Source organism: Macrobrachium rosenbergii, chromosome 47 (genome assembly GCF_040412425.1).
Source record: "Macrobrachium rosenbergii isolate ZJJX-2024 chromosome 47, ASM4041242v1, whole genome shotgun sequence".
Taxonomy (NCBI): domain Eukaryota; kingdom Metazoa; phylum Arthropoda; class Malacostraca; order Decapoda; family Palaemonidae; genus Macrobrachium; species Macrobrachium rosenbergii.
Genome location: NC_089787.1, coordinates 48,737,933 through 48,757,694, shown reverse-complemented (window position 1 = coordinate 48,757,694; position 19,762 = coordinate 48,737,933). Strand labels below are relative to the sequence as shown.

At 43.9% G+C, this 19,762-nt stretch overlaps 1 protein-coding gene across 2 annotated transcripts in view; it reads right to left on the bottom strand.

The window, feature by feature from the left end:
- LOC136830834 (DNA-binding protein SMUBP-2-like) overlaps nt 1–19,762 on the bottom strand; it is a 713,243-nt gene that overhangs the window by 35,662 nt on the left and 657,819 nt on the right. For both annotated transcript variants that reach the window (XM_067090812.1, XM_067090810.1), the window contains exon 14: nt 16,489–16,665. In XM_067090812.1, the coding sequence (XP_066946913.1) occupies nt 16,489–16,665 (177 nt within the window). The remainder of the gene's footprint in view (nt 1–16,488; nt 16,666–19,762) is intronic.

Below are 19,762 nucleotides of genomic sequence, written 5' to 3'. Positions count from 1 at the left end.
TAACCCAATTTATCAAAACTTAATACTGCAACAGTCATCAAAAAGAACCTTGACCTAATTCATCAATCTTAATCTACAATGACCATCAAAACAACTTTACCCTAATTCATAAATCTTAATGCTACAATGACCTGTGTTGGTTTTCAAAGATTCAATTAAGCACTGCTGTCAATAAATCAGGAAAGCCAATGTTATACTGTTTACTCTCATAGTTTTCACTGTCAACCTCAACTTCTTCAGTAACCTTTTCACTTCCTTGATTCACCTCATACTTCTCAGTCTCTTTTTCTGTCTCCCTCTTTGAGGTGATTTCTCCTTTTCCACACACTATATTTAAGGCTTCCAACTGAGCCAATAGCCCATCAACTGTTTATGACCAACTCAACAGCAGCCTGACTAAGTGCTTTTGTTTCTGCAGCCTGGAAGCTTCACATTCTCTCCCTATGTTCTCACTCCTCTGTCTTATCCCTTCCTCTATTTGCAACTGCTCTTCTAAGTGTCCCTTTCATAAGAGTAATTTTGCACTTTTTACATTTCTTGGTCTCAGTATCAGCTGAAGGGGAGTCCAGTTACTCTACCCTAACACACTCAACCAATCCAAGTTAAATAGAAAAACAACATAAATATTTATATCAGGACATTCAAAACAAAACACAGATAATAAGCATAATAGAAAAAAATCACAATGGCAAAAACAAATATTCAATCATACAAACCCACTTTCCAAATGCCACCGCAATCCAATGCAGCTTCAGTTACCAGTGAACAGATCGAAAGGCATGAGCTTCTCCAATGATGATAGATGACCCAGGACCACCTGCCACAACTGAGCAAGTTGTCCCTGCCAGGTAAAAGAACTACAACGCTACCTCCCTGAGATTTCTCAGTAGAACTCACAGCAGCAAGACTCTGATTGCTACAGAACCCAAGAGGAAGCCCAGATACTCGTGTTGCTTGGGGTTGAGATCAGACTTCTGCCACTCGATCACAATTCCCAGATCAAGCCAAAAGGCCAGCAGATAATCCCTGTCCTGAAGGCATTTCCTAGAGAAAGCCATGGCTAACCAATCATCCAGGTACTGTATTGCAAAAAAGGAAATACCCTTCAAATGGGCCAAAGATGAGACCAAGGTGAATACCTGGATAAGCACCAGAGGGGTACTCACCAGTCTAAAGCACAAGGCCTTGAACTGCAAGACTGTTTTGTTGAAGATAAAGTGGAAGTACTTAATGGGTACTTAAAAGTATGCCCCCGGAAGTTGCATTCTCTGATGGAATCCAAAACTGAACATGAGCTTTTCATCTTGAAATGAGTCTGCTGAACATACTCATTCAAAGCCCCCAGTTGCCTTCTCTATGATAAATAAGTAGCTATAAACCCTAGAGGCTGATGAGCTACAATTTCCACAGTGCCTATCTCTGTCATGCTTCTACCTCTGCCAACAAGGCTTGAGATTTCCACAAATCTGGAGATAAATTGGGAACAGAATTGGTGTCTTTGAGAAGGGTGGATGAACATCCTTGAGTGGAAGCCTCTATCCAACCCAAAGGACTGAAAAGACCAAAGGCTCTGCTGGATGTTGCTGCCCCTTTGCCCAGAACCATGACATGTAACCCCCTATTTGTGGCAGCAGAGGAAGGGGATCACCACTCTCAGTGACTTCCTCCTTTCTTACATTGTTGTCCCTTCCTGGATGAGCTAGAGAAAGGGGTATGAAAAGCCTGGGAAGACTTCCTGCTTTACTTGGAAGATGCAGAAGACTGGGTGTTACGAACCGAGGTTTTCGGCCCTTAAGAAAAACACAGGATCTAGATGGAAATATTATTGGGGCTGCTCTGGCTAATCGACAGCTCGCACACACAAAGGAGGAGGAATAACAAAAATACAGGAGTTTGCAATAAAAATAGATTTATTAATATTAAAGTTAATAAAAATCTTAACCAAAAAGAAAGCCATAACAAAATGAGCCAGGTCCGGGACCACGAAACACAAAAATAAAGCAATATTACTTTATATCAAAAGAAGTACCAGCAGCAGTCGATACAAAAAAAAAGCCATCTCCAGCGAAGTCCACCAACTAACGACAACAGGCGTATTATCACGGCGTCCTGCTGCCGTCTCGCCAAAATACAAAGGACACGGGCCACTGCACCGGCCAAAACTGCCGACAGGGTCTCCACCTGCCAACAAACAACCATCTTCGTTGGTGCGCTGCTCCAGCCTGGGCCCAAACATCGGCTGCCCAAGAAACGTCCCTCAAAGTCGAACTGCTGCTGGTACTCAAAAGTTCTCTTCCCCAAGAGAACAACCTGTTCGCCATCACTGCTGCCCGAACCTGACTAAAGGTTGGCGCCACGCCAACACAGACGTAAACACTCCTGTGAAAATAAGAGGAGGGGAGGATTAGCCAAATAAACAAACTACCGAACCGCCCATAAATCAACCAAAGATCCTAATACCTTCCCTCTCGACAGAAAAAAAAAAAAATTACAATTTTTTTTTTTTTTTTTAAAATAACCAACCTCCCCCTCCAATGTGGTGAAAACTCCGACAACCAGAGCAGAGCCAATCCTGTCACACGGTCCCAAGTTACGAACCGAGCCCTTAAGAAAAACACAGGATCTAGATGGAAATATTATTGGGGCTGCTCTGGCTAATCGACAGCTGACACAAAGGAGGAGGAATAACAAAAATACAGGAGTTTGCAATAAAAATAGATTTATTAATATTAAAGTTAATAAAAATCTTAACCAAAAAGAAAGCCATAACAAAATGAGCCAGGTCCGGGCCACGAAACACAAAAATAAAGCAATATTACTTTATATCAAAAAGAAGTACCAGCAGCAGTCGATACAAAAAAAAAAGCCATCTCCAGCGAAGTCCACCAACTAACGACAACAGGCCGTATTATCACGACGTCCTGCTGCCGTCTCGCCAAAATACAAAGGACACGGGGCCACTGCACCCGAGCCAAAACTGCCGACAGGGTCTCCACCTGCGGCCAACAAACAACCATCTTCGTTGGTGCGCTGCTCCAGCCTGGGCCCAAACATCGGCTGCCCAAGAAACGTCCTCAAAGTCGAACTGCTGCTGGTACTCAAAAGTTCTCTTCCCCAAGAGAACAACCTGTTACTGCTGCCCGAACCTGACTAAAGGTTGGCGCCACGCCAACACAGACGTAAACACTCCTGTGAAAATAAGAGGAGGGGGAGGATTAGCCAAATAAACAAACTACCGAACGCCCATAAATCAACCAAAGATCCTAATACTGGGCTTCATGTTTGGGCTTCTGAAAAGCAGGCTTCTTCACACATCAGAAGTGGAGGATCTTTACTGAACCCGAAGGTTTAGTGACTAAGTGCCTTTACCCCTTATGGGAGTTTGAAGAACACTGCATAACTGATGATAAGATCATAGTAGTCCTCTCTCATTAGCTCAATCATGGCCGCTACCTTCCCCAGAGGAAAGCGAGAGGATACTCTTGTTGAACGCTTGTCTAGCGAACAAGAAGAGTACTATCTCTCCTGCAAAGAGCCAGTTTTGCCCACTGGTTGGTGACCTGGTATGCCAAGAAGGCCCTGGACACCAGCAACCTCATGTATGTCACCATCTCATGGAAAGGCAAGATACCTATCACAGTGTACAGCAGTCTGTTAGGTGTTTATCCATAGATCTAGCCAAGAGACAGCCTGCAGAGATGCCTTACCTATTACATAAGCAACCCTCCTGATGCAGTCTCGCAAGAGGGAAGTTGCTGTCAGATGGCAGACTGATGCATCCAATTGCAGAGGAGTAGCCTCCTCATCCATCTCAGTATAGTACATCTGCTGGCATGAGCTACCCCCTCTTCAGGAGATGAGGCCACACCAGAATTCCAATCTTTCTCTTGCTTTTGATCCCATCCAGCACTGGCCAATACTATCATGGGAGAAGGCAGATGAGAACCCACAGGTTTGTGGTCCAAACAGAGTTTAGACTTAGACCCAGATGCCCCTCTGCTCCTATACTCAGTCTCAACCAAGTAAAAAAAAGATACTGGAAAGAAAATGTTACACCATCATTCACACCTGCCTCATGCCTGTACAGCAAACTGCACATATGAGGTGGAAGAGATCAAAGGAGACCTCTGCCCCAAGCGTGAATGCTTGGATTGCACATGCCCTAAAGAGTGTGCCAAGCAAGAAATGGGTGTTGGCTTCTCTCTCTATTCCTCCAAAGGTGAACCTGAGGAAGAACCTGTCTTGTTGCTTGACCATGCATAACCTGAAGACCATGTGGCCTCAGAACAGCAAACAGGTAGAGCATGTCCACCTCCTTCCTACTCAACAGAGCTGGGGGTAGGGGGTGGGGGCCACTACCCCAAACAACTTTCACCTGGTCTTCAGACCCAATGCAAGGAGCAAGGGGGATGTGCAGAATCATCCCACTGTAAGCCTGAGAGCAAATGGTGGGATGGAGAGGGGGGAGATCCTCATGTCCAAATGGGTATGCACAGTGGCGACAACCCCGCCTGAGGTGCAATGATTCCTTGCTCTCCTAACCCAAGGAAGAGCAAGAGAAAGACTTCCACCTGGATTTCTCATGCAAAGCCCTGGACTTCCCCTTCTGTCTTCTGCATGGAGGAAGGGAGTCCAGGGATGAGGAGGAGGACAACGGCTTGGTAGATGAAGATAAAGATGGCAACAAGGAAGACGATGATGATGATGATGAAGATCAGAAAGAATGCTTCTTTCTTTTCCCCTGAGATTTCCTGCTTGTCCTCAACTCCAAAGGACTGGTTGAGGCTGATGCGGGAGAAGTTTGAACAATTGCAAAGTCAGCCACTGGCAGCACTACTGCCATCAGAGAATCCCCTGCAGCAAACAAAGCAACCACAGGAACCATAGACACAACAGCTGACACATCAGCGACTGGCTCTTCCTTCCTTCTTTCTGTCAGGGAATCAAGTGAGGATGCTAGTGATGGACTACCTGACTTATTGAGGGTAGGCCAGATTTTATGAAGATATTCCAAGGATGACCATCGGCTTCCTTGTCCTCAGATGGGGGATGAACGAGTTTGTGGTGCTTTGGGGAGCTAACCCTCCTAGGAGGGGAAGATCCAGGAGTAGGTGGAACAGGGATGACAACTGGATGCAATAAAGAGCTGGAAGGTTTCAGCAGAGTCAATGGGGCAGTGTTATCCCCTGAAGAAGCTGGCAAATGCTTTCTGTCCTTCTTTCTCCTCTTACCATACTTCTCTCACTGATGAGAGGACCAGGAAGTGCATAAATCACAGGGCAGGGATCAAGTACAATCCCTCCCCATACAAAAAGAAAAAAAAACTTATGCCATTCCACCGACAAGGGAGATATTAAGTGACCATTTGGTTACCCATAGCTCCAACACCAGTGTTTGCCATGCTTTTTCACTATTTCAAGAAAAAAACAGAACCAAGGCACAGGGAACAAAACAGTAGGCAAAGAGCATGGTTAGCAAGCTACTCATACAAATCCAAAATCCAATGAGTGCACAGAGACGACAAAGAGCAGATGGTTTCCCTTAGGATAACGCCAAAGAAAAAGTGAGTAGAGAGGTTGGGCAGGTGAGGGTATACCCCCTTCTCATCCCCACTCCCAGCTCCACCAGTTAACTACCTTGTTACCAAGATTCAACACTCCAGCTCACACCAAAGAATACGCCTATACACTATATTAAAGAGGATGATTGTAACCCAGTGAGAACATCTAAGGCAGTCCCTGGTTATCGGCGGGAGTTCCATTCCCAATGGTGTGACAATAACCAAAAATCACGAATAACTGAAAATCAGTGATAATAACGCCAATCCACGGTTATCGATGCCAATATCCAGTTATCGGTGCTGCTGTTAAGTGGGGATCAGTGCCGATAACCGGGATTGGCACCGATAATCAGAGATCAGTGCATATCGGCACCAAAAAATCCAGTTATCATTGTCACTAGACAGGCGCCGTAAAACCAGATCACAAATAACCAAGGCTGCTGATAACCGGGGTCTGCCTTACGTGTTTTCCAAAAGACCAGCTTCTGTAATAAAATCGTAATCCCTTTACAATATTCTCCTACAGTTCTGGTCAAGCTATAGTTACCATCTATGTTCATGCTGTCCAAGAGAAACCAACCTTTCACTTTCAGGAGTCTACACCATTTGACTAGCAAATGCCTAAGAGCCAACAAAATCAGGCATTTATCACAAAAAGGATGATTTCCTCCAGCCATCTGGTATGGTCATAAAAATATGGCACAGTATGACTCCATTTCCTTGTCATTCCATTTTAATCCCAAGAATGAATATTTTGAGTAATTCCTTTCATTTGTTGCAACCTACTTCATGCCATTCTTCATGCCATATACTTAAGACATTTTGAAATAAGTGGAAATAAGCCATGATATGGAACAGCACACTGCCATGCAATCAAATTTATTGCTGCCTACTTAGCTAATTAAGCTGCCCAACTGTTTCTGTTAATTTTAACCTGGGTAGGCACTAAAGAAATGAGACTGCACTTCTCAGAACAGCAAGGCTAATCACTGTACAACTTTCAGTACTGATAAAAGACCTATAATAAAAAGTCCATGGATTATAAAGTACAATACTTTGAAAATCACAAAAACTGTGGATTTTAATTTGGTACTGTTGTGATATGCTCTGTTAAAGTCAAAATGCCTTGTAGTTCAGCAGTGAAATTTAATGCTACATTAGGAAGCGCTCCTCTATGAATAAAATTATCAACGACGATAAAAGGTAAGCACATTTACAAACCATTTATGATGATATACACAGCTGACAAAATCTAAACAAAAATACTGTTAAGATTCATAAAACATGAAGTTTTCATAACTTGACCAATTTGTAATACTAAACTTTCAGTCATAATTGGCCTTTAATTTACAGCATCCTATTCCCCTACACATGTAAACTCTTGTCTTTAAAACAAAAGACAGTAGCTACAAAAGTGAGGGCTGATGCATGCACACCTCCAAGCCCTTAGTGCAGTATAAGCTATCATCCTCAGTCTTTTATGTAGGAGCTTGTGTATGACAGAACTAAAAGGCTGTAGTTGTAAGGAAAGTAGCTTTTGGTTATGAAAATTAATTTGTTTCATGCGAACCAATAATTAGCCTGAATTGCTGTTCAGGTAGCAAGACAAGAAGAATGCCCAGCTAGAGCAAAGAACTGCCAAAACAGGTGAAGCACTCAGGGCAAAATAGGTAAGGAATTGCATGGTACAGGCCCATATCAAGAAATAAACACATAAGCTAACTCCTGAGAGTGAAGCACTGGCTTGTGCTAAAACTAGAAAAGTGTGGAAAACAACTAGCCATCCAACTCTGACAAATGATAGATGACCAAGGAAAATGTCAATATCCTCTGCCAGAGGTAAAACAAACGTTCCACCATAACAAATGATTTCAAAAAGTGCATGTTCATCCCCATGTAAATAAAATCCCTAAGTACAAACAAGCAAAACTATTGTGTCATTTCTATGAACCTGCTATGGCACAAAATTTACTGAAACAAAGGGGCCTTAGTATTCAGGAGACCACAAAAAGCATGCAAAGTAAAAATAAAAGATGTAGTGCAAAGGTTATCTTTGATGAGCTGCCCATGGGCATTCTGTACAGGTACTGTATATGTAAGGGCTAATAATGTGGAAGTGTTTTAAACGGAGTTTATCACTAATCCAGGAATTAAGAGATGAATATGACAGGAACTAATGGCTTGTTTTTTTCCCTGGAAACACACTTTGTTAATGGAAACTTCTTGTTGATATTTATGCCTATTAATATCTACAGTATTCATTTCATTTCTGACGTTCTGGAACTCACTTTCAAGACATTTTTACACTGTGGAGTTGTAATGCCCAGATGAGACTAATATTTGGTAAATGAAAGTGCCTGCTAAAGCTCAAGCCTCCGTATGCCAATCTCAAGTATTTTTTCTTAAATGAAACAAAGACTAAAAACTAAAAAAATTTTCAATGGCACCAGTAATTCCATGTGGTAACTGGGAAATGGCACTCAGATTTATTAATGAAACTCCTCAACCATAAGGAAATCATACAAAAGGGATTTTGACAAAGGAAAAATCTATTTCTGAGGGAGGACCTGTGTCACCCGGTGAAATTCCACTAAGCACAAATTTCTAGGTATAAATATTGCTAAATATACCAGAGAAAAAAGCTATCAGGAATGCTGGGGTTACTACCCACAGATCGATCATCTATAATGAAATAGACGTCGGTATAGGTAAGGGTGAGTGAATATTGCCACTGCCACAGGACTGTACTCTGTAGACAATCCAATGTCAAAAACCCCGGAACGTGAAGGGCCGACCCAACGCCAGCACTCACCGGACCGCCCACCGACGACCCCAGCGCCATCTGTACCCATTCCAGGCTAGCACCCCCCTAACAAGCTTGGTATGCCTAGCAGGGGGGGAAAACCCGGAATCTGGGAGGGTCACCGGGTGACACAGGTCCTCCCTCAGAAATAGATTTTTCCTTTGTCAAAATCCCTTTTCTGAGCTTTGGACCTGTGTCACCTGGTGAAATCATAACAGAGAAACATACTGAGCTTGGTGAAAGTCTAAAAGGGACAAGTAGATAGGTGGACAAATATAAAAACACCAGTTGTAAATTAGTTTTAAGACAAGTAGATAGGTCGACAAATATAAAAACACCAGTTGTAAAATAGTTTTAATTATCCCAGTATCAAAATATACCAAAAGGAACATGAACAGTAAAATGCATAATAATTAAGGATAACAATCAAGAAAACATATGGAAGGTACCAGGACTAGAATTAACAATGAAACATATATAAAGGTACCCACTGACTTGAGACTAAATCATAGAAAAATATAACATGTCAAGGACTTAAAGACTAACACCGCAAAAATGTACAACATCACAATATCAGGAGTCAGGCTGTGAAGCATGCCTGACCTAGGAGAAGATGGCAGGGTAAGTAAATGAGGCAGGCAGGTGGGAGGGGTAAAAGACAGGGTGAAAAAATTAATTAACTAGGGCGGAGGGACAATGCTCCCTGCAGCCACTGTAGGGAACTTCAGAGCTTCCAGTGATTTAAGATAGTGGCACTTAAACACTGATGGAGATTTCCAACCCGTATACTTTTTAAGCTCTTCAAAATTCATATTGTGAAAATAATTAGTGGAGGTAGCCACTGCTCGGATATCATGAACCTTAGGTACTGAATCTGGGTTAGCCTGTTTAATGAAATATAGAATCTGTTGTCTGATAGCTTTTAAGGAAAGCGTTCCTCCTTTTTCCCTGATAAAAAGAGGACCAGACAAAACCTGAGAAGTTCTCCGTAAATAAGCCCTTAGGGTAGTAACTGGACACAAAGATGGATCCTGTGGAAGAGGAACAACCTTCCAAGGAGACCACCTAACCTGAGGGTCTTCATTTTTTGCTAAAAACTTTTGATCTGGGGAAAGAAGAACTTCTCCTGACGGGAGGAAATCCACATGATTCGCACCTCTAGAGAAAGCGGACAGCTCCGATATCCTGGCACCTGAAGCTAGGCTAATAACAACGTCTTCCTTAACAGATTCAAATAAGGACACTGATCGTTATTGGTTTCTGATGCTAATTTCAGAATATCATTAAGGAACCAAGAAACCGTATGTGGACGGGTTGTTGGTCTCAGACGAGCGCAAGCTCTCGGGATTGATGAAAAGTATGAATCTGTTAGGTCAATCTTGAAGCCATGCAAAAACACCTTTTTTAAAGCTGACTTTGCTGTGGTAATCGTGGCTGATGCCAGACCCTTTTCAAACAATGACCTGAAGAAAGATATTGCCAAATTCGTGGTCATGACTTGAGCTTCAGTTTCTTTCAGAAAAGATGCCAATTTTTTAACAGCTGAATCGTACTGTTTGAGGGTAGAATCTCTTTTATCTGATTCCACAAACAGTGTATTAATAGGATCAATATCCGCACCTCTCTGAGCAGCGAATTTCATGAAGTCCATAAAGCCAGGGCATTCAGAATTCTTGAGGAAGCTGACACAGTCCGAGTTTGTACTATTTGGGTCAGCTGTGGTCTGGGTATTTGATGACACCGAAGTTTCAGTTCCAAGAGAAGAGGGAACCAGCTGCTCTTCGGCCAGTTGGGAGCTACCAAGGCCACTTGACCTTTGAATGACCTGAGCTTGTGCAACACTTTCATCAGCAGGTTTATTGGTGGAAACAGATAGATTTTCTGCCAATTGTTCCTGTCTAACGACATTGCATCTGTGGCGTGAGCTTGAGGGTCCAGGTTGGGAGCAACATAACAAGGGAGTTTGTGGTTGCTCTCTGTGGCAAACAGGTCCACCTGAAGACCCGGAACCTGACAGCGGATCCACTCGAATGAAGCCTTGTCCAGGGACCATTCCGACTCCAGAGGAGTTGTCCTGGACAGAGAGTCTGCAATGACATTCCAGACTCCTGCTAGATGGGTGGCTGACAGGTGCCAGCTGTGTTTTTTCGCCAGGAGAAAATGGCTATCAAAACTTGATTGATCCGGCTCGATTTGGAGCCTCCCCTGTTTATACAATGCACCACCACTGCACTGTCGAGAACCAGTCTGATATGAATCTGATTGGCAGGGCAAAGTTTTTTCAGAGTCAGAAACACTGCCATTGCCTCTAGAATATTGATGTGGAACTGGCGGAACATTGTGGACCATGTACCTTGTACTTTTTGTGTTGGGAGTATCCTCCCAGCCGCTTAACAAAGCGTCTGTGTGGATTAGTAGAGATGGGGAGGAAATTGAGGGCACTGACTTTGAAAGACCCTTGACTGTGGACCACGGCCGGAGTCTTTTCCTCAAAACTGGAGGAAATAATGACACCTTGCTCTGAGCTTGACATTGGCTCCTCTCCGCCACACTCTGTTTATGTCTTTCAGTTTTGCTTTCAGAAGCAGATCTGTGATAGATGCAAACTGAAGAGAACCCAGGATTCTTTCTTGAGTCCTGCGAGAGGCTTTCCTGCATTTGAGGAATTGCCTGGTGGCTTTGGCTATTTTTTTCTCCTTTTGGCTGGTGGAAGAGACAGCTTGTGTGAGTCTAGGTCCCACTGGATACCCAGCCACTGAAACCGAGCCTCCGGAGTTAGGCGGGATTTCTCCGTTTATCTGAAAGCCAAGGGACTCCAGAAACTCGATCACTATGGCTGTAGCTCTCTGGCACTCCTCGGCGTTGGATGCCCAAATTATCCAATCGTCCAGGTATGCGGCCAGCATGATCCCCCGGGACCGTAACTGCTGCACTACTGTTTCTGCCAGTTTGGTGAAAATTCTGGTCGCTATGTTGAGCCCGAATGGCATGACTCTGAACGAGTAGGCTTGTTTCCCTAGTCTGAATCCTAGGTAAGGAGAGAAGTTTCTCGCAATCGGGACGTGATAGTATGCATCTGAAAGATCTATAGAGGTGGTGACGGCTCCACGGGGAAGAAGAGTCCGCACCTGCGAGATTGTAAGTGTGCGAAATTTGTCGCATTGTATGTAAAGATTGAGACGAGACAGATCTAAGATTACCCTTTGTTGATTGGTACCTTTCTTGGGAACGCTGAACAATCTGCCTTGGAATTTCAGGTGTCTCACTTTCTTTATGGCCCTCTTTTGGAGTAATTCCCTGCAAAGTCCTGCAGGGCTTTGGATGGGGTTGATGGAACCTGACTGGAGGTGGAGGGTCCTTGATCCAACTCCAACCCAGGCCTTTGGAGACTATACTGTGGGCCCACGGGCTGAAGGTCCACTGGTCTCGAACAGGTAAAGCCTCCCGCCTACCTGAATTGTCTCACTGGGAGGGTGAAGGCTTGTTTCTCTGCCTGGCCTCCTCTCCCCGGGAGAGAGACCGCAATGCAGCCTTGCCTCTGAAGGAGGCCCTTGCTCTGCTTCCCCTTGCGTTTCTATTAAACCCTCGAAACGACCCCTGGCTCTCGTAAGAGGGGTTAAACACCGGAGACGTTACGAAGGTGGGGGAAGCAAGGGAATGCTGAGCCGGCTGCATCAGAAGATATTGTTGGGGCTGGGCCTTTGAGGTAGAAGGCTGACTGACTGGCGAGAATGGCACCGCCTGAACGACGGTTGGTGTGTGTGGCCTCCTGAATTTCCTGTACTTCCTCGGTCTGTTTTGGGACCCGGCGGACTCGGGGGCTTTTCTCTTAGTGGGGATACCCCAGCGGGAGCAGAGACTTTGATTAGCCCTGGTTGCTTCAGCCAGGACCTCATTTACTTCACTTTCAGGGAAGACATTAGCTCCCCAGAACGAGCTTTTCATGAGCTTGTTAGGCTCGTGCCTTATGGTGGCATCCGCAAAGATGTGCTTGTGGCAGTTCATACGTGCCACCATAAAGTCGAATAGGTCCGCCTGAAATCCTGCCAGCAGAGATTTTGTTAGGACCTGGAAGAGTGGCTCCTCCGAGTAAACCACCGACGTAGCTTCCGCCAGGCACAGGGAGTTCATTGACCAGCCCAACCGACATCTAGCTTCGAACTCCGGTTTCAGGAGAGCCTCCGGGATTTTGGGAAGCTGCTCACTGAATAGAGTGGAAGCACAGTCTAGGTCTAGTTTGCCCACCGTGAAAGTGGCTGGGGCATCCTTCCAGAAGTCAGAGTTTCCGGGAAAGACCATAGAAGTGGGATCAGTTTCCCGGAGTTGAGGCAACGGTTTACCTTCTGTGCATGCCTGGGCAGTTGCTAGAGCCACCTTAGACATGCAAGGGGTTGGAATCCTATCCCTCAAAGAGAACATTGTGAAGTTCCCTTTGAAGGGGGTCAATTTGGTATTTTCTGCCTCCCACTCCGTGAAAGTACGAAGCAAGGCAGACTGAGCCTGGTCACTTGGGAAGATGACCGTCTCCCTAGGGACCTTGTCCAATCTCACCCTAGCCTCCTCCGTCAGCCTGGCGTAGCCTGGGTAGGGGGGCAGCAGGTCTGGTGGGAAGAATTCCAACTCCTGCAGTCTGCGCGTCCCTAAACCCTCAATAGTTAAGGTATCTTCATGCTGGGGAGCATGAAGGGCCAAACGCCAAGGATTTCCCTTGTCAAAGGGAGGAAGAGTGGAGGCATCCGGAATGGGGTGGGACAGTGATGAACCACCGGAGCGCATGAACCCGGAGAGCATACTCTCCTGGCTCTGCAGCCTTTCTGTGAATTTATCCAATTTCGCATCAACTTCTTTATTGAACTTCTTAAGAAGTATATCTGCGAACGCCTCCAGATCGAAAGCAGGCAGAAGAGGAGGGCTAGCCTTGGCTGTCCTAGATCTCAACCCCTTAACAGGGGGAGTGGCCTTGCTTGTGGAAGCCACTGGACTAGCAGTCCGTGGCTTCACCGGAGGGAAAGGAGTAGCCTTGCGGGAGGTTGAGGACTTATAGCCCTTCAACTTCAGAGTCTTTTTCACCTTGGGGACAGTCCATCCTGACCTGTCCTCAAGGTAAGAAGACTTCTGGAAACCCTGGAAAGAAGACGTTGAAGATGAAGGGGAATCAAAAAGGGAGCCCACTCCCCCTGCCTCACTTACCTCCCTACCTACCTCCTGGTCCGGTTCAGTATTCATGGGATCCAGGTCGAGATTGATGGCCGCCACTTCCTCCGACACTTCCACGTACAAGCTATCATCCTGGGAGGGTTGAGTCTCTACCCGGATCTGTTCAATCAAAGGGGCGGCGACTTCAGAAGGAACAGCCACAGCGATCCGGGCGCCGGGGTAGAGGAGGTTACAGATGATCTCCGATAGCACGTATGGCTTCCCCGACGGAACGTTCCTCCCAAAACCAGCCACCCAAGCCCTAAAGGTGGCCAAGGAAGCATCACGAGAAGACTGGTCGGCCTGGAAGAAAACAAGGACTTACTAAACTGGACACTAAGTGAAATGATATATATATATATATATATATAAAGGATATGTCAAGAACCTTATAATTCACTAAAAAGCAAAGCAACTGGGTAAACTAAAGGTAGCAACTTTAAGTTTACCGACTCGTCCTGAACCTGCTCATACAGAGCGTAGCAAACTTCGCAGCCGTCCGGGTGCCAAACGATCAAATCCCCCACCCGGACTGCACATCCGGAGTGGGAGCGGCAGACAACATGACCGTAGGGCTGGTGCAGCACTGCAGTACACCCGGGCTCCAGACAGCGTACCATCTGTAAGTGGATAGACAGTACATGAGTATGCTAACTTAAGGAGCGCCGGAGTAGACCCGGCGGAGATAAGGGCCTTAAACTAGAGTAGGTAATGGGACATGCAAATTAGTAAATTACCGGACCTGCCGGAGTGGCCCGGCGGAACGGTGAGGTAAATTAAAAGTAATACATGACCATAAAGTTAAGGAATGCCGGAGACATTCCGACAGAAACAGAACACCTTAACCTAAGACATGCAACTCATAAAATAAAAATTAAAAATAAAAAGGATTACTGCCGGAGTCCGGCAGTGAAATAAATGGTTAACAACATGGGATAGCAGTACACAGCTGGTTATGATGTTCCGGTGCGGAAACCTCAGAATTCTCGTTACCTCCGCCACTGGTACAGCGGAGGGGGCGGAGTGAATTCACTACTACCTCAGTTCCCACGCATATGGGAGAACGAGGAGTGAATAAAGCCAACCGACTGAACCAAGACCACCGGAGTGGTAACAGGCAAGAGAGCAATGGGAGGACCGGAGACCGGCGGAACGGAACCATAAGAAAGTGCATAACCCTGGATGTGTCCGGAGTTCAACCAAACCCGGAGGAAGGCGAACAAACGAGACACTAGCGAAGTGGGTGAAGCTAATACGGAGGCCAGGAGGATGGGTGACACTCAACTGGAAACCGGACTAGGCTCCCCACGGGGTGAAGGCCGTAAGAGACCGACGTCCCACACGCAGGGAGGGGATGACACACCACAAGCTATAGCAGGGAGGGAGTAACAAATGGCGGAGTCAAGGGATAGAGGCCAAGTGGGTGGAGGAAACCCCCAGACACTGACCGAAACTCCCCACGGGGCGCCGAAACTATCATATCGACTTCCCACGCGCAGGGAGGATGAGACACCAGCCAAAAGTACTAAGGGAGGTCAGGCTAATAACCCAGCCTACAGCAACCCAAACTCTCACCTTTCCCTGAAGGCAAAGCCCAGATAGGGAGAAGGGATAGAGAAGGGAGGAAGGGAGAGAAATTCCCGTGCAGAGGGCCAACCGACGACACATAGGTAGGGCAAAAGGGCAAGGTACTGTGGAGATCCTGCCCCTCCCCCCTCATATGTGGAGGAGGGGGGGGTCTCAGAGGCCCAAGCACCCAAAACAAGGGCTAGGCTAGGATCATAAATGCTAATAGGAACTGCTAAAGTTAACCAAAAATAACCCAAATACATGTAATATACTCAAATATATAAAACAATAAAAACTTGTGCTATGGCCTAACGGAGCGAGGCGAACAGGAAGTGGGCAGCCAAAATGGCCACTCCTGACGCCAAGCTAGGGTAAAATTAAATCCATAAATATCCATGTCATCCATTATATCAAGAGTTTAGAAAAACTGACAGTAAGAAAGCACCACCCCGGAGGACAATTTCTACTTGCGCGAGAGCCCGTTGCACGCAAGAAAGGAATTAAAGAAACCAAAACAGCAGGAGGAAGCCTCCCCAATGAAAAAATACAAACACTGGCACCAGATCCCGCCCGACGTAGAAAAATACCTCCAAAAGGAACTTCCTGAAGGGGTAATATGAAACATGAGTGAAATTGTAAATGACCCAGAGAAACCTCTGCAGAAACAAGCTGCAAAGGCATACCCCAAGGTCAACATGGCAGAGGCAAGACGAACGCAGGGGAACGCCGGATATTTGACCCTGTAATTATTAAATCAAGGGCCAAATAAAAGCCTCGATAACAAGAAAACCCCACAAGAAGATGGTACTTAACTTAGTAGCGGTGAATTCACTGGAAGACATGGTAAATCCAGAAAAAGGCACAAAATATCGAGCACAGAGTACAGTCCTGTGGCAGTGGCAATATTCACTCACCCTTACCTATACCGACGTCTATTTCATTATAGATGATCGATCTGGGGGTAGTAACCCCAGCATTCCTGATAGCTTTTTTCTCTGGTATATTTAGCAATATTTATACCTAGAAATTCGTGCTTAGTGGAATTTCACCGGGTGACACAGGTCCGAAGCTCAGAAATCATAAGTATTAATGATTTAATGGATTCCCAAGTACTGAGCAGTTTCCTAATGATGTTATTAAGCCTTGTATCAAAAGTTAGAAGATGCTATTGTAAGGTGAATACTGCCAAGAAAAGAGGTCTAAGCCAAATATTTATATCTACAGTACTTGGAATTACATTCTATTATCTTATGGGAAGATTTTTTGAAGTACTCAAAATACAGTGACCTTTCAAAAATTTTAAGGATGATCAAAGAATAGAAAGAAATCTACATGACAAATGGACATAATATTTTCTTACCATTCTGAAATTCATGAGCACTTCTAACAATACCATGCTCACATAGGTAATCAATCAAAGTCTTCAGAAAAGTATGTCTGGTAACAGTTTCACTATCACCAACTATACACAAGTGGCGGCGTGCTCTGGTGACTGCTACATTGAGACGACGATTTTCACTTAGAAATCCAACTTTTCCTGAAATTTGAAACAACAAGACATGGTTATTCCACTGCATGACAGTGTTTACTGTATTTCCCACCATATAAGACACACTGCACCTAAAATCTGGAAAAACTAAAAATGCACATTTCTAAAAGTTTATGGACATTAATTGTTTACCAGTGAAAATTCACATATATGCAAAACTGACAATGATGCCACATTTCATTTCTGAAAGATGCTAGCACCAAAACAACAAAGACTGTCTTGTATTTACTACAGTATAAAGATAATAATCTAGCAGTGCTTATGTTAAATTTTAATTTTAATATTCATCTGATCATTCATCCATACCCAGAAGTAAAGAACAAAATGTTACAGTAGCTAAACAAGTCACAAAGTGTTAGGAAGCAAATACTGCATACTCTCATGTATCATATAACATAAAATTTTGTTCCCAATACATAATTCCATCACATATCTTTTAAGAAGTGCAAAAGAAATGAGCAGGATAAGGTTACTGCTACTTTATTCATGATCCAGGCAGTTTATATAGCGGCAGAGGCGTGCGCACTGAATACAATGGAAACCTCAGTGACCTGAGGTCGATAATAAATAACAATAAATACAGCAAACCAATACACTTTACAATGTAAGAACAGACAGAAATGGAATTGGTTACAATCTTGATGCCTGTGAAAGAAGAAACATGTGATACATTTTGATAGCAGGTAAACAAAATATATACTGTACATAGTTTAAATGATTGAACTTTGCATGACCTGATGCGTTAGGCGTGACTAATTGTAGGCAAGGAAAATGGGACGTCACCACAGAAAACTTGCCCAGCAGAGACTTTACAATTAACACTTTTAGCAGAGACTTCACGAATGACTTTACAGATGACTTTACAATCTTTTTGGTAGATTACACTATATTAGGCTAGGCTTACTATGACCGTCTCAGCTTCGATAGATTCCACTGATAATGTGTATTACATCTACGTTAGCTTTTGACTAACTAACAGACCTGGAAGCATATGTTGCAAACCGTCATACAATTAACTAGGCTTTCCAAACTTATGGCTTATCAAATAAGATGATGGTAGATTGGTTACTGCCATAAGGAAATGGCTGAACAGCTTCATCAAGCTTCTGATACTTATCATTCTGAACCTGTTCTTACAAAATTTGCATTTTGCTCTAGTGGTGTCAAGAAAATCCTTGATAATTTTGATAGCTGGGGTGGAGAAGATCCTGAAGGAGGTTTCTTCCCTTTGTTTTTTAAATAAGATTTATAGTGTGTTGTCTCCCAAGATTAGTATATATTATAGATTTTTATGTTGGAGAAGTATCTTTGCTGATGAGCACACAATATGTAATACACTGCCTGTTCCACAGTGGCTTACCTGCTGACTGCACTAAGTACTGTACAGACCAATTACTATTCTCCCTGTGCTTTCCAAAGTTGTAGAAAAATGTATTTTTTAAGCCAATATACAAGTACTGTATGTGGAATCCAAAGGACTGTTAGTTAAAAGGCAACATGTGCATAGGAAGAAGTTAGGTACCTACAATGTTGTTTTAGATTGGACATTCCATTTTCAAGAGGACCTTGATAAGGGTTTTGAGTGTAGAGTAATCCAAATAGATTTTAGTGCTACTTTCAATTTACTAAAGCACGAGGCACTTCAAATTTCAGAATCTTGGAGTGGGTGGATATGTTTTAGGAGTACTTCAAGATTTCCTTACAAGTAGGCAACAGCAAGTTGCTGTTGATGGAATCTTTAGCAAACCGAGACCTATCATTTCCAGTGTTCCATAAGTTATTGTTCTTGGTCTGCTGTTATTTTTATTTGCCTGAAAAACAAAAATGTTCAGTATGCCAATGTTGCAACAATTGTGGGCGTACTAGTAAAGTCTCCACTTATGAGAAATGAAGCTACCTTCGGTCACAATTGTGACATGGAGCAGATAAGTGAATGGTATGTTGGTGGGGTATGCAGCTGAACTCCAATAAAACATAAAACATAATTGATTAGTAGATTTTGTACTGATTTTTCAGCCCATTTTATCCTTCAAGTGGATGGGAGTCTGCTGAATGAGTCTGAAGCTTTGACTATACAGTACTTGATGCAACTGCTGACTCACATCTTACCCTTGAGAAACACCTGATTAAAGTCTCAGCAAATACCGCATGGAAGTTATATATTGTGAGAACAATCGTTAGCCGATTGTTCCCTTGTTGCCTCCTTTATTTGTGCTTTTTTTTTTCTTGCTGGCGAGTTCACGTCTGTTGGATGGTGTCAGACTTCGTCAGTCTGGTCCAGGACAGCGGCAAGTCTCAGCAGCAGGGCAGTGGAGAGCATTTTTGGACGTGATGGTTGCCGTCTCAATTCTGTCATGGGCGTCCAGTGTTGGAGAATTGTTCCTGAGGACTAGACGGTTGTTGTGTCGGCTCCGTCATAGTTGTCCTGCAGTGTTTGTTTTACTGATTATGCTCTTTGATTTTCTATTGGTTTGCTGATGTATTTATTATGCTGCCTATTTTTTTTGTATGTTGCTGCTTCTGATTTGTTTATGGATTTATGTAAAATTTAATTATGTAAATTTTACCTTGCTGCCTCTGTATTTGTTTATTTTCTTTACTGTGTTTTAAGGCTTACTTTTATTAGCTGTAGGTAATCCTACGGGATTTGTAAAGGACTAGTATTTGTCCTTTTTGGTTGTTACCAAGATTTTGGAAGTATCCCACAAGGTTGATGTAAATTTTGTGTTTATTACATTTTTAATATTGTTAAGTTTTCTTGGGTGTTTGTTTCTGCTGACCTTTAGGACTGAGTTACATTTATTACTGATAATAATTCAATTATAATTTAAGAAGTTGCACAACAACCCTGAGGGTTGTAACAATCTGGCGACTGTGACAGGATTTTTCTCAGGTGTATTCAGTGTTTTGGTCTATGAAACAGCACTTGGTTAATTTAACAATATTTTGTTTTAGTTATCACCTTTCTCCCCTGCTAGTTTCAGTACAATGGAGAATCTTGTGTTTGGCCCAGCAGAATTTTTAGGGTCAGCTGACTGTATAAGACATCTGCCAGTTCTGAGTAAAGATTATTTAGTAAGTTGTG